General features: G+C 42.7%; 1 protein-coding gene across 3 annotated transcripts; it reads left to right on the plus strand.

Annotated features, from left to right (window-relative positions):
* Window positions 1–3,110: 3,110 nt before the first annotated feature.
* Slitrk3 (SLIT and NTRK like family member 3) lies at window positions 3,111–13,022 on the plus strand. 3 transcript variants are annotated; one of them, XM_020154681.2, is made up of 2 exons: window positions 3,111–3,534; window positions 9,125–13,022. In XM_020154681.2, exon 2 carries the CDS (start codon window positions 9,143–9,145, stop codon window positions 12,083–12,085), a length of 2,943 nt encoding a protein of 980 aa, XP_020010270.1. In that variant the 5' UTR covers window positions 3,111–3,534; window positions 9,125–9,142; the 3' UTR covers window positions 12,086–13,022. The 3 variants fall into 3 exon arrangements, with proteins under 3 accessions (XP_020010270.1, XP_020010271.1, XP_073929962.1); XM_020154682.2 differs by lacking the exon at window positions 3,111–3,534 and adding an exon at window positions 3,630–4,530; XM_074073861.1 differs by lacking the exon at window positions 3,111–3,534 and adding an exon at window positions 7,178–7,530.
* Window positions 13,023–13,454: the final 432 nt, after the last annotated feature.

Here is a 13,454-nt window from a genome sequence, read left to right on the forward strand (position 1 = left end):
TAATTGCTTTGGAACTTTTTCTACATGATTTAAAATATTTTGAGTGTTTCATTTATAGAGGTACAGAATATAAACAAACATTTTTGTTGGTATGTAGTACTCAGAATGAATTTTTTAATTCTTTAAATGCTTTCAGTAAATACTAATATTTCTCAAACAGAAAAAAATTATAAACTATAATTCCCTTTCTGTCACATTTTTATTTACTTAATTTTTACAGGTTATATTCCCATTTTCAAAAATACATTTAGTGATATTTTCAATTGTTTCAGTAGTGGCATATCAAAAGTTAATCAAATAATGATGCAGTTGGCTTTTTGCTGATTTTCAAACATAGAGCTTCTTGACCTAAAATTTCTTTAGAATGGATAAAGAAAAGAGGTATACAAGGGGTAGACATCATGATTGTTTATAGCACAGTTTAAAACAGATGAATAAAATATGCAGAATGTCTAGGTATCCTGTATATAATCATATATGACTGCATGTAGATTTTGGAACCTTCTTGGGTGAATACTCCATTAAACAACAAACAGTTCTCTAGTACTATTTCTTTCAAAAGGCGTATGCTATTTAAGTCATCAGAGTGATTAAAATATATGTTAGATAAGAAAACAACGCCAACTTTAGTCCTATCAATACCATCATTCCCCTCTGGAAGATGAAAGAACCATTAAAAGGAAACTATTTGAAATATTGCAATGTCTTTGTAACTTAAAAATGTATGCCAATCAGTAGTGTAGACATTTTTGCTCAAAATGAAAAGTACATCTTATAAATTATTTTTATATTATTCTTTATGATGTATCATCAGGGGGAAAATCATCTTTTTAAAATGAAAGCTTTTCATTTTCACAATGTAAGTGCTGTTTCATTAAGCCATTCACTTATAAATAAATGGCTGTAGAAAACACTAAAAAACTCACAACATAGATCAAAGATCCATCACAATCACTTACTCCACGATATTTTTATCTGGCCTGAAATATTTGTGTTGGATATAGATCCTTTTATTTTTTTTCTGGTGGTACCAGAATTTGAACTCAGGGCCTCATGCTTGCTAAGCAGGCACTCTATCACTTGAGCCACTCCACCAGCCCTGTACTTTTAACACCAACAACTCATTCTTTGTATCTTCCCAGTACCTTTAAGCAATACTAATATCTTCTCAGAGTAAATACGTCAACATATTCAGAATTTTCTCATCCACAAATAAATATGAAAATCAAATAAAGTGAAAATAGTTCTAAAAAGTTGGAGAGATTCAACTGTTTTAGATTGATGTTGCCTGATTTCTTTCAGGTCACACCCTCCCAGCCTTGAGGGGAAGGGGAAGGTATGCCATTTCACACTAGCCCACATAGAATATGGCATACCAGGAGTGATTTGCCTCCAATTGAGCAACCACTTGAAAAAGAAAAAGCCAGGAACATCTCTATGACTCATTAACCAGTAGGCTGATGAAATTTGGTTTCTCTGAAATCTGACCAATTTGTTATAGGGATAATCTCCTTTGGCAACTTTTCTTGGATATACCTGTTTAAAACACAATTTGAATTCTTAGTGACTGAAACACCTATGATAACCGTACTTTCCACATTCGTGTCTCCATATGTACAAAATCATGCCAAAGACATTATTTTCCTGAAAATTCAAAAAAAAGGTTTGGAACTCATGACAGGAGAACTGAAATGACATATAAAAAAATATATAGTTTTTTTTTTTTGGTGGGACTGAAGTTTGAATTTAGGGTATTTTGCAAAGCAGGCACTCTATCACTTGAGCTACAGCTCTAGTCCATTTTTATGGTTACTTTTGGAGATGGGGTCTTGAGAACTATATGCCCAGGCTTCCTGGAACAGAAACCCTCCCAATTTCAGCCTCCCAAATAGCTAGGATTACAGGCATGAATCACAGGTGTCTGGCAAGGTTAGGTTTTGACATCATTGTGTTTTTATCACTCTGTATGTCCCTGTAGCTATTTATTAATCTTAATAAACATAACACTGAGTACTTTCAAGAACACATTGGAACATTTTAAGCATGCCACTCTCAACTCATACTTTGTGCATAAACCAACACAGTTGACATACTGAACTGAACCATATTTATATGTATTTTTTGTGTAGTGTGTTCTCTAAAGTTTCATAGACCCCTGCCTCCTTTTATGTCTGGCCAATTTCACCCTCTCTTTTTTAGGAGGGTAATGTGGACACTACAATCTGGTATTATATGCCTGTAATATAGTCTAGCAGGGGCACAAATTATAGAAAACCCACAAAATAAAGGTTAGGATATTTCCAGACCTATCTCACAGAGATTGTCATATGTAAATTGAGTACTGGTCAGCTGCCATCCCCTTCGCACAAGTGGTGAAATTTAGCTCCTTTGAAAACTTTTAAAATAGGGTGAAGTTGTTTTAGGTTTACAATTATAATAGATACATAACTTCATTTGTCTTGGACAATTTGCTGCACTCACTTTAGAAAGAAATTGGAAGGGCCACAGAAATGATTTCTTTTTCCCCAGACTTCTTCCTATTCAGTTTGGGAGTTAGTGAAATACTTAGGGCCCCTTGCTGCCACATAGATGCTGATGAAAGGGATCTATTAAAAAGAACTGCGTTGGTTTACACTGCAGATTGAATGGAGCATTAAATGCCCGCATTAGTATAACTGCAGTGGGGGTAACGGTCACCTCTATAATGCAAAAGTACTTTCACATAGGTGCAATCATTGTTCCTTATCTAATTTGTGAGAAATGAAGTGAAATGGTATCGAGCATCTCTTCAGCAAATGCCCCTCTCCCCTTATGCTACAGTCTTATCCCCACCCTCTTAGCAAGTGTGAAGAGAGGAGGAAATATGTGTATTTTCCAGTTGTCACCTATGCTTCATGGAGGTTGGGGGTTTACTGTAAATCACTTGGAATGGCTCCTCAGAGGCGTTCAGAGATACCGCCCACCGATACAGCTCAGATGTTCCTAATTTGATCACCCCCACCCCTCAGTTTGGGCTGTGATTTTCCAAACAGCCATTTCTCATTTGCAAAAGTTAAAATCAATCCACAGATACAGAATGCTGACTTCCTGACAGGGTTTCTCTCTGTTGAGCCCCCAGATTGTGACCAATAAAGAAGGGAGAGGAAAGGAGAGAGAGAGGAGAGGAGAAGGGAGGAGAGGATAGGAGAGGAGAGGAGAGGAGAGGAGAGAGAGAGAGAGAGACAGAGAGAGAGAGAGAGAGAGAGAGAATATCACTTGCTTCTTTGCTTCCTGAGCAGGGATTTGCCTGGGATGCGCGGCGAGAGGACTGCGGCGGCTGATTTACACAGTTGGCGCGGAGGAGGGGCCTGGGGTGCGGGGGGGACAAGCTGGCTGAAGCTCCCGCGATGGGCTGATCTGGGGGCTCCCGGGCGCCTCTCCCTCCTTGCGCGATTTGGGGGCGGTTGATGGATTTGCATTCGGGTTCCAGTCCTGCGTTTCCTATATTGCCTCCAAATACCGGACCTGGCGCTCCCAGTTTAGGAGCAGACGTTGGTAAGTAACGTGCAATCTGATTTTAGTTATTTCCTAGGCCATTAAAGCGGCACTTTTAAAGCAGGTCAGTCTGAAAAGATGCCATCTCCGCGGCGCCGCGAGCATCTCCTTGGCCTGAAACGCTCGTTGGTCCCCTCCTCTGTCCAGTTTCCTCTCAGCTCCCTCTTCAGAAGTGAGGGTGCCGGAATGGTGAGCTGTCAGGGGACGCACTGTCTGCCAACGGGCTCGTATCTCCCTCCTGCTTCGCCTGAGATTCCCCAGGTCCAAATGGAATTTGGTGTGTACAGCCATACTGTCGTATGTGTCTCTTCTTTCCCTCCCCCCGCCCTCGCCTTCTTGACCAATGCTGGGATCCGCGATCTAGTCGCCCCCTTCCTGCCTCCTTTCCGTCTCTCCCCACCCCTTCTTCTCTCATCTCCACACCACCCATCCCCACTCTCACCCATCCAAGGGGCAAAGAGCAAAGACACGGAAAACGCGAGGGCCAGTTCCATCTCCTGAATTTAAACAGGCCAGGGGCAGGGATTGCTCTGTGAGTGACAGTCTTTCAGGAAGAAAGAGGGAGCGAGCGAGCAAGAGAGTAATCCAGAGAACCAGTCCAGGCTCTCTGGAACCGTGAAGCTAGCCATTGAATCTAGAGTTCCGAGATTTTAAACCAAACGATCCCAGTCCTGGGACACTCACGCAGCCTGCCTGCCACCCAGGACACCGAGCGGTGCTCTTGAGCTTCCAGCCGCCGGCATCTCCGCGCTAGGTGGGCGCCAGGCTCTCCCATTGGCATGCAGCGACCATTTCCCTGCAAGTCTCCAAGGTGGAAATATCTAAAAGGATTACAAGCGTGATTTGGTAGCCTCTCTAAAAGTTGGCGGCCCGAAGGGGAGAAGATACAAAGCTACGGTATGAAGGATACAATTGAGCCTCGCAAAGAGTTGGCCCCTCCCGCTGAGAAGCCCCTCGGAGCATACCTCGGAGATCGTGAGCGCTCTGCACCGATAGGTACTCTCCGCCATCCTTTCCTACTTTGCCTAATTGACATCAGTATTTCTCCTATGTAGGATGTGCACTGTAGAACACATAGGTTTTGGCCGACGTGTCTTCTATACATTCACAGGTGCTAGGGATTTGTTCCATTTTTAAATTGAATCAGTTAGTTATAAGGACGGTGCCAAAAGGAGGGGTAGTGGAAACTAGCCTAACCTCGGACCCCTTCTTTTGTGGAGGAAATCTTAACTCCAACAAATAGGCCAGGTGGCGGAGCTAAGAACCCTTCCCCCAGTGGATCGCTCGGTTCTATTTTAAGAGAGAAGGAAAACGGCTTGAGCGTTTAATATTTATTCATTTCTAAACAGACCCATTGTGTGCTTCTCCTGGCGATAGCAGATTGGAAAGGGTAATAGAAGGCTCAAAGCTCATCAGAAAATGAGTGATGCAGCATTTTAATTATTTGTTCTAGAGGAGATCCTTTTCGCTTCCATATTGGAATATTTAATCTTAGATCTGGAGAGATTAGTGAGTTCGAGTATCCGGCAGTTTGGAAGGGGAGTGGATGGGAAAGGAGCACACCAGGGAGAAAGGGCTTTTTGTCCTCCCTCTGGACAAATAAATGGTGCCTGGGGTGCTCCCAGCAGGATGTGGAAGAAACCGGGTCCCCAGGGTCCTCCATTCCCTAACTTTTGGAGTCCTTCCTATCTTTTAGACATGCTTTATCTTGAGATCAGGAAAAGGAAAACGGTGAAATCGCCTTTAGAACATGGCTAAAGTCCAGAACTTAGGGGATGTAGTTCAAGAGAGAACAGGGACTTGATTGCAGAGAGGACCATTTATCATTGCCGGGAAGCTCTGGGCAGCCTCCTGATTACCCATTCATTTCATCAAATGATGGGTTACCATCAGGTTCGTGAGATAGTCGCCGCCTCTGCACGTTGGGTACCAAAAGTGCTGGCGGGAGTGGGGGTGGCAGCTGGGGAGGTAGATGGGATTGTTCTGGTTTTGAGCTCGGGCTGCTGATGTTGATTTCTTCGTTGAGATCTATGGGGGAACTGGGTGGGTCCGGAATATTAAGGGTGTACAATGTAAGAGAATCCTGTCAGCCTGCTTACTTAGTCTCTGATAGCTGTTTCCAATCTTTACTGTGGGATCATGGACGCATGTGAGGTCATTTTAAATGTAAAATTTCGTGTAAATCAACTATGACTGCCTTTTAAGAAACACTTTGTTGACTTGGGTGATTTATGTATTTTAAAAGTGGTAAGAAATGTATTGAAAAGCTGTGCTTGTCTTTAAAATTTGGTTTTGTAAGGTGCTTTAAGGGAAAGCCATTTCTACTTACCAACTTTAAGCCTTTGAGCAATTGAGGTTTACTTTATTTCTTCACAGACCACAAAGTCCCTCCCATCGCCCCCTAAGAGTTGGTGACAGGATTGGTGTTTGTGATGGTGGGAGGACAGGAATTCACTGTACACCATTCCCACTTAGCTACACTCCTTCACTGCACACTTGGCTCTCCCCAGTTTCTCCACAAAGCTGCATTTCCTTCAGCAGGTAGGACTATGGAACTGTCAGTTGAGCCCTCAAAAACTCCTTTGAGAGGATTCTTGTGCAATATGATCTGGTGGCCTCTCTACAGTTCAAAACCTTCTTTTAAATACCCCAACCCCAATTGTCCTTAATATCCTCTTTCTGAAAACATCATGGAGATATATTTGGAAAGAAAACAAATGAAGAAAAAAAAAAAAAGAAGAGTCCAAACCCTGAGAAATCTGTCCTGGTGGAAGAACGTGAAATGTACCATTGTTACTCAAGTGGTCTTCATTCCAGAGCTTTGGCTTTTCTTTGCTGAAAATCAAAAGAAAAAAGGTGGAAGAAAATACATAGCTGTTGAATCCAAGGGATAAACGAAGGCTTTGAGCTGCATGCAACACAACAAAAGGATCCTGGTGCAAAGGGATCGAAGCAAAATGCTAGAAAAAGTCAGTCCAAGTCGCTTAGTCTTCCTGAGTCTTTTGGGGACTCCCTGGCGGAAGCGGTCAGATTCAGCTCTTTTGCTTTAGGGACCTGGATTTTTCCCTCATCCTGGTCTTTGAGGGATACATCTGTGGGGTGAAAGGACAATTGAGAAAGATAGTTTCACTTTCCAAAGCGTCTGCACTAGAGCGAGGAGCTTTGGGAACTAGACTAGGAAATCATCCAGACCATGGTTTCCTTGAGAGTCAAAGAAAGAGGTGCCTACCCTGCTCAGGCCCCCCTTCTCCTTCTCCTTCCTTCCCCACTAAAGGAATGTTGTTTTCCGTAGGCTTTTTTCTTTTGCAAATTTGTCATCTTGACTCCTCTACTTTCCCCTCTTCCCTTCACGCGCGCGCGCGCGCGCGCGCGCGCACACACACACACACACACAAAACTGTACAGTCAGGGCTTCCTAGTGCTCGCTCCCGACCGCATGCTAAGCGCGTTCCCCCTTCTTGAAGCTCATTTTCATGACGTGTAAAATCGGATTCAGGGTTACAGCACATACTAAAAAAAAAAAAAGTGAGGAAAAAAAAGCGCGAGAGAAGTCCGAGATCCTGCACTGTGATTGAGCTTTCCTTCCTCTCTGCCTTCCTCCCGCCCTTCCTCCCAGTGCCCAATGATGTGGTGCGGATGCTCAGGGAGAGCGGCCACCGCGGCGGCAGCGGAGGCAGTGGCGACAGCAGCGGCAGCAGCAGCGGAGCTGGGTGCCTGCTGCAGCCCCTTCTCCTCCCTTCTCTATTGACTGTGCCAAGCAGCAGCTTTGCATCCTAAAGAAGCCCATTGAAGAGCCCATTGCATTCTCAGCACGTCTCAAGCTTGCTTTTTTTTTTTTTTTGGTTCTGTGCCCCCTCCCCCTTCTATCCCCTTTTACTTCAGCTTCAGCAAGAGCAAGGGAGGAGGGAAAAGGAACAAGACAGAGAATCCTTAAACTCAAGCTTTTAATTTTTTTTTTCTTTTCGATGTTTAGTGCAAAAAAAATCTGCAAAATAGGTAAGTCAAAGACATCTGGAGACTGTCTTGCCTAAACCTCAGGGATCTGCAAAACAAGAAAAAACATTTAAAAAAAAATGGTGAAGAAGAAAGAATTTAAATAGATTTTGGTATTTTTTTTAAGGGACACAAACTGGTTCTGCAATATAGCCTCAACTGCCTTCTCTGTCTCTTTTTCATTTAATTGTTTCTAAAATTGAGTATTACATGCCTGAGGCATATTTCTCTCTGCTTTCTCACGGTTTCTCTTCCTTAGAGCTGTGTACATTATATGCAAGTTGAATGTGAAGACAGATTCTTTTCAATTTCCCTAAAAATTATATCATTGTACTGCAAGTTAAGAAATAGCTCCTTGATGTATATATCTGTGTGGGGGGAGGAAATACACACTTGAAACTCTGATTAATTTTGATGGATTAAAATCAGACATTCAGTTTTGATTGATATTTCACTGACTCAGTAAGGACAAATAAAACTGTATTATCATAATTTATTTATGTACACATTTTTGTGGACTAATGATATTAGGCAAAGAAAGAGTCATGGTGGAAGGATCTGTATGTTTTTAGAATAGTGCACTGCATTGATTTCTTCCAATTGGAAAAACAAATGTCTCTTTGCAAATATATTTCAAATGATAGATGATTTATCAGCAGGTAAGAATGGAGGTTTCCAAACTCTCTGGCCTTTATCTATCCACCTCTTCTCTCAGCAGTCACCTTCCTTCCAGCTTTTTTGGGTTCCTCAGTTGATCTTGAAGGCACAGATAGATATTCTAAACTAAACTCTGCACACTCCCAGGCTTGCAAACCTTTAGCTGTCACTATCTTTAGCTCTGACAATAGCGTGGGCATGTTCTGTAGAAGGGCATTAGCCACTCCTAAATGCTTTAAATAACTAAATGATAAAGTATGCAATAGTTATTTATTTAATTAATCAAGATGTTGATAATTCATGCTTGGGCAAGAGGGTAGGGTATGTTCCTTGACCACACGTTGTAATTGAGCATACTTCCATAGTTTCTTAAAAGAAATCTTCAGTGTACCTGAAGATTACATATCCATATCTAATACTGGTTAATAAGTTCATACTTTATCATACTCTTTAATAGCTTTGGGATATGTCATGCCTTTTTAGTAATAAGAACATATCATTTGAAAAGCATTGTTTCCCATCCAAGTTCCAGTAAGATTTGCATGGGACATCTTTGATGCTGACATAGGGAAACAAGTGTAATGGCTAAATTCTTGCCAGCATTCCTGAATCTGCCTAAGCCTAAAAGGCTGCACAGTATTCCAATTCGTGGTTTTCTATAAGAAGCAATGCAAGCTGCTTTTGTTCATGTGAGATGCTGTTTATTAAGTATGTTTTGGTTCAGGAAAATGTCACTGCATGTTTCAATATTTCAGAGCCTCCTAAATTTAAAATATAGGATACACTCTAAACATTAAGCATGTTGCTAGTTTATCTTGAGTGTCAGTTCAATAATTGTTGAAGTTTTTGTATTGCCCTTAAAAAGCCCCATGTGTAGGAGTCAATTAAAATAGTACATATCATTAAAAGCTAAAAATCTGCATCTTTATTTCTGTTGCAGTTTTGTAATCAACCAGGAATGATGAAGCCTTCAGTAGCTGAAATGCTTCACAAAGGGAGGATGCTGTGGATAATTCTTCTAAGCACAGTTGCTCTGGGATGGACTACCCCGATTCCCCTGATAGAGGACTCAGAGGAAATAGATGAACCCTGTTTTGATCCATGCTACTGTGAAGTTAAAGAAAGCCTATTTCATATACATTGCGACAGTAAAGGATTTACAAATATTAGTCAGATTACTGAGTTCTGGTCAAGACCTTTTAAACTGTATCTGCAGAGGAATTCCATGAGGAAATTATACACCAACAGTTTTCTTCATTTGAATAATGCTGTGTCCATTAACCTTGGGAACAATGCATTACAGGACATTCAAACGGGAGCTTTTAATGGTCTTAAGATCTTAAAGAGGCTATATCTACATGAGAACAAATTAGATGTCTTCAGAAATGACACCTTCCTTGGTTTGGAAAGTCTGGAATATCTGCAGGCAGATTACAATGTCATTAAACGTATTGAGAGTGGGGCATTTCGGAACCTCAGTAAATTGAGGGTTCTAATATTAAATGATAATCTCATCCCTATGCTTCCAACCAATTTATTTAAGGCTGTGTCTTTGACCCATTTGGACCTACGTGGAAATAGGTTAAAGGTTCTTTTTTACCGAGGAATGCTAGATCACATTGGCAGAAGCCTGATGGAGCTCCAGCTGGAAGAAAACCCCTGGAATTGTACATGTGAGATTGTACAACTGAAGAGTTGGCTGGAACGTATTCCTTACACTGCCCTAGTGGGAGACATCACCTGTGAGACACCTTTCCATTTTCATGGAAAAGACCTGCGAGAGATCAGGAAGACAGAGCTTTGCCCCTTGCTGTCTGACTCTGAGGTGGAGGCCAGTTTGGGAATTCCCCACTTGTCATCAAGCAAGGAGAATGCCTGGCCTACTAAGCCTTCCTCAATGTTGTCTTCTGTCCATTTTACTGCTTCTTCTGTTGAATACAAGTCCTCCAATAAGCAGCCAAAGCCCACAAAACAGCCCCGAACACCAAGGCCACCCTCTACATCCCAGGCTTTATACCCTGGCCCAAACCAACCTCCTATAGCTCCTTATCAGACCAGACCACCCATTCCTATTATATGCCCTACTGGGTGTACCTGCAATTTGCACATCAATGACCTTGGCTTGACTGTCAACTGCAAAGAACGAGGATTTAATAACATTTCTGAACTTCTTCCAAGGCCACTGAATGCCAAGAAACTGTACCTGAGTAGCAATCTGATTCAGAAAATATATCGTTCTGATTTTTGGAATTTTTCTTCTTTGGATCTCTTGCATCTGGGAAACAATCGAATTTCTTATGTCCAGGATGGGGCCTTCATCAATCTGCCCAACCTGAAGAGCCTCTTTCTCAATGGCAATGATATAGAGAAGCTGACACCTGGAATGTTCCGCGGACTACAGAGTTTGCACTACTTGTACTTTGAGTTCAATGTCATCCGGGAAATCCAGCCTGCAGCCTTCAGTCTCATGCCCAACTTGAAGCTGCTATTCCTCAACAATAACTTGTTGAGGACTCTGCCAACTGATGCCTTTGCAGGCACATCCCTGGCTCGACTCAACTTGAGGAAGAACTACTTTCTCTATCTTCCTGTGGCGGGTGTCCTGGAACACTTGAACGCCATTGTTCAGATAGACCTCAACGAAAACCCTTGGGATTGCACTTGTGACCTGGTCCCGTTTAAACAGTGGATTGAAACCATCAGCTCAGTCAGTGTGGTAGGTGATGTGCTCTGTAGGAGTCCTGAGAACCTCACACACCGCGATGTGCGCACTATTGATCTGGAAGTTCTATGCCCAGAGATGCTGCACACTGCACCAGCTGGAGCATCCCCAGCCCAGTCTGGAGATTCTCACCTTGTTGGGGGACCAACAAGCGAATCGCCCTATGAGTTCTCTCCTCCTGGAGGCCCTGTGCCGCTCTCTGTGTTGATTCTCAGCCTGCTGGTTCTATTTTTTTCAGCAGTCTTTGTTGCTGCAGGCCTCTTTGCCTATGTGCTCCGAAAGCGTCGGAAGAAGCTGCCCTTTAGAAGCAAGCGGCAGGAAGGTGTGGACCTCACTGGTATCCAGATGCAGTGCCACCGGCTGTTCGAGGATGGTGGAGGTGGTGGTGGTGGAAGTGGGAGTGGAGGTCGACCAACTCTTTCCTCTCCAGAGAAGGCCCCACCCGTGGGTCATGTGTATGAATACATCCCCCATCCAGTTACCCAGATGTGCAACAACCCCATCTACAAGCCTCGTGAGGAGGAGGAAGTGGCTGTTTCAGCCGTGCAGGAAACAGGAGGTGCAGAACGTGGGGGCTCTGGGACGCAGCCACCAGGAATGGGTGAGGTTCTCCTAGGAAGTGAGCAGTTTTCTGAAACACCCAAGGAGAACCACAGCAACTACCGGACCTTGCTGGAAAAAGAGAAGGAGTGGGCCCTGGCAGTTTCCAGCTCCCAGCTCAACACCATAGTGACGGTGAATCACCATCACCCCCACCCTCACCACTCATCGGTCAGTGGGGTTTCAGGGGTAGGTGGGGGGACTGGGGGAGACTTGGCTGGGTTCCGCCACCATGAGAAGAATGGTGGGGTGGTGCTGTTTCCCCCTGGGGGAAGCTGTGGTAGTGGCAGTCTGCTACTAGAACGGGAGAGGCCACAGCCAGCTCCCTGCACAGTGGGATTTGTGGACTGTCTCTACGGCACAGTGCCCAAATTAAAGGAACTACACGTCCACCCCCCTGGCATGCAGTATCCAGACTTACAGCAGGATGCCAGGCTCAAAGAAACCCTTCTGTTCTCAGCTGGAAAGGGCTTCACAGACCACCAAACCCAAAAAAGCGATTACCTCGAGTTAAGGGCCAAACTTCAAACTAAGCCGGATTACCTCGAAGTCCTGGAAAAGACAACATACAGGTTCTAACAGAAAGAAGTAAAAATAATTAGTGCTTTTTTTTTTTCCAAAAGAAAAGGAAAATAAAAGAAATATATCCCTTGCTCCCATTACACTGGTCCCAATAACTCCATTCTCACAGTCGTCCCTGCCCTGAACAGAACTGAAAACGCATGATAACTAGAAAATACAAACGTATGCTCCCCCTCTCAGATGTGATTTGGAGGAAGGGCCATACTCAGATCATTAATCAATGAAGTGCCTTCGCAGACTTTTGCCAGCAAATGTTATCATTATTTTTTTATACTGAAACTTGAGACTTTGACTGTGCCATGTGTAAGATATATTGGGGATCATTGTATTGATCCTGCTTAAGTAAAATTCAATGTATCTTTTTATTTTCAGTAACTTTTTTTCTTCAGTTGTAGTTTTGTTTGAAAGGGAGGTGGGAAATCGACACTTGTGGCTTTCTTCCATTTTCCCATCATGGCACAGATTCTGTACATGTATTAACAATGCAGTTTGCTGCATGCTTGAAAACTGCAAGATGGGGAGGGAGGGGCGGGTCTTGCTCGAATGTTCTCATTCACTCTGTTGTCTCTCACATGCATACCCATGTGCAACAACGAAACCCGAATACAGTTAGTCCCTACACTTGCAGATGGTGTGTGCATAAACACACACACACACACACACACACACACACACACCATTCCCACCCATGCAAGCCAATCCTCTTAGTTGGGCTTGACCCATTTCTGTACCTTCCATAACTCCATCTGCCCTACACTCCTAGTGTACAGCTTACAGCTTCTCTCCTACAACCCCGGGAAAAGTCACATTCGAGGCTGGATCTTGCAGAAGTGAAGGCCTAGTGGTTTAACAGCAACAGCTGGAGACATGCACCTAGGGATGAGCACCCTCTTTGTGACTCTTCATCCTTATGTCAAGATCTTTTGGAGAACATCTGCACTTTCTTATATATATATATATATATATATATATATATATATATATATATATATATAAAGTATTAAAAATAAAAAGAAACTGGGTATATATCACTAACAGCTTTGTAGGAAACACTTTTAATGTTTTCTCTCTCACACACAAAGATTCAAAAGAATTGTGCATATATTTATTCTGTAATTTCAGTGATTATAAATTGTAAAGGTAATGTTTAATCATTGTATAGTGATTATGCGTCTGGTATAGCTTTCTTAATAAAACATTTTTGAAAAACATAATACATTATATATAGAGGATACAAAGCTTGAACCTTAAACTTCAGCTATGCCATGCCTTTCGTGCTCCCATCTAAAAATAATTATTTCATTTACTTGTTATACTCAAAGCTAATTTATTAACAAGTTTGATGCACTGTGATGTTGATAAATGT

Source organism: Castor canadensis, chromosome 5, assembly GCF_047511655.1.
Source record: "Castor canadensis chromosome 5, mCasCan1.hap1v2, whole genome shotgun sequence".
Classification (NCBI taxonomy): Eukaryota; Metazoa; Chordata; class Mammalia; order Rodentia; family Castoridae; genus Castor; species Castor canadensis.

Bases quoted from the DNA above. Each gene is read 5' to 3' on its own strand.
- Slitrk3 (XM_020154681.2), top strand. From the start codon at position 9,143: ATGATGAAGCCTTCAGTAGCTGAAATGCTTCACAAAGGGAGGATGCTG.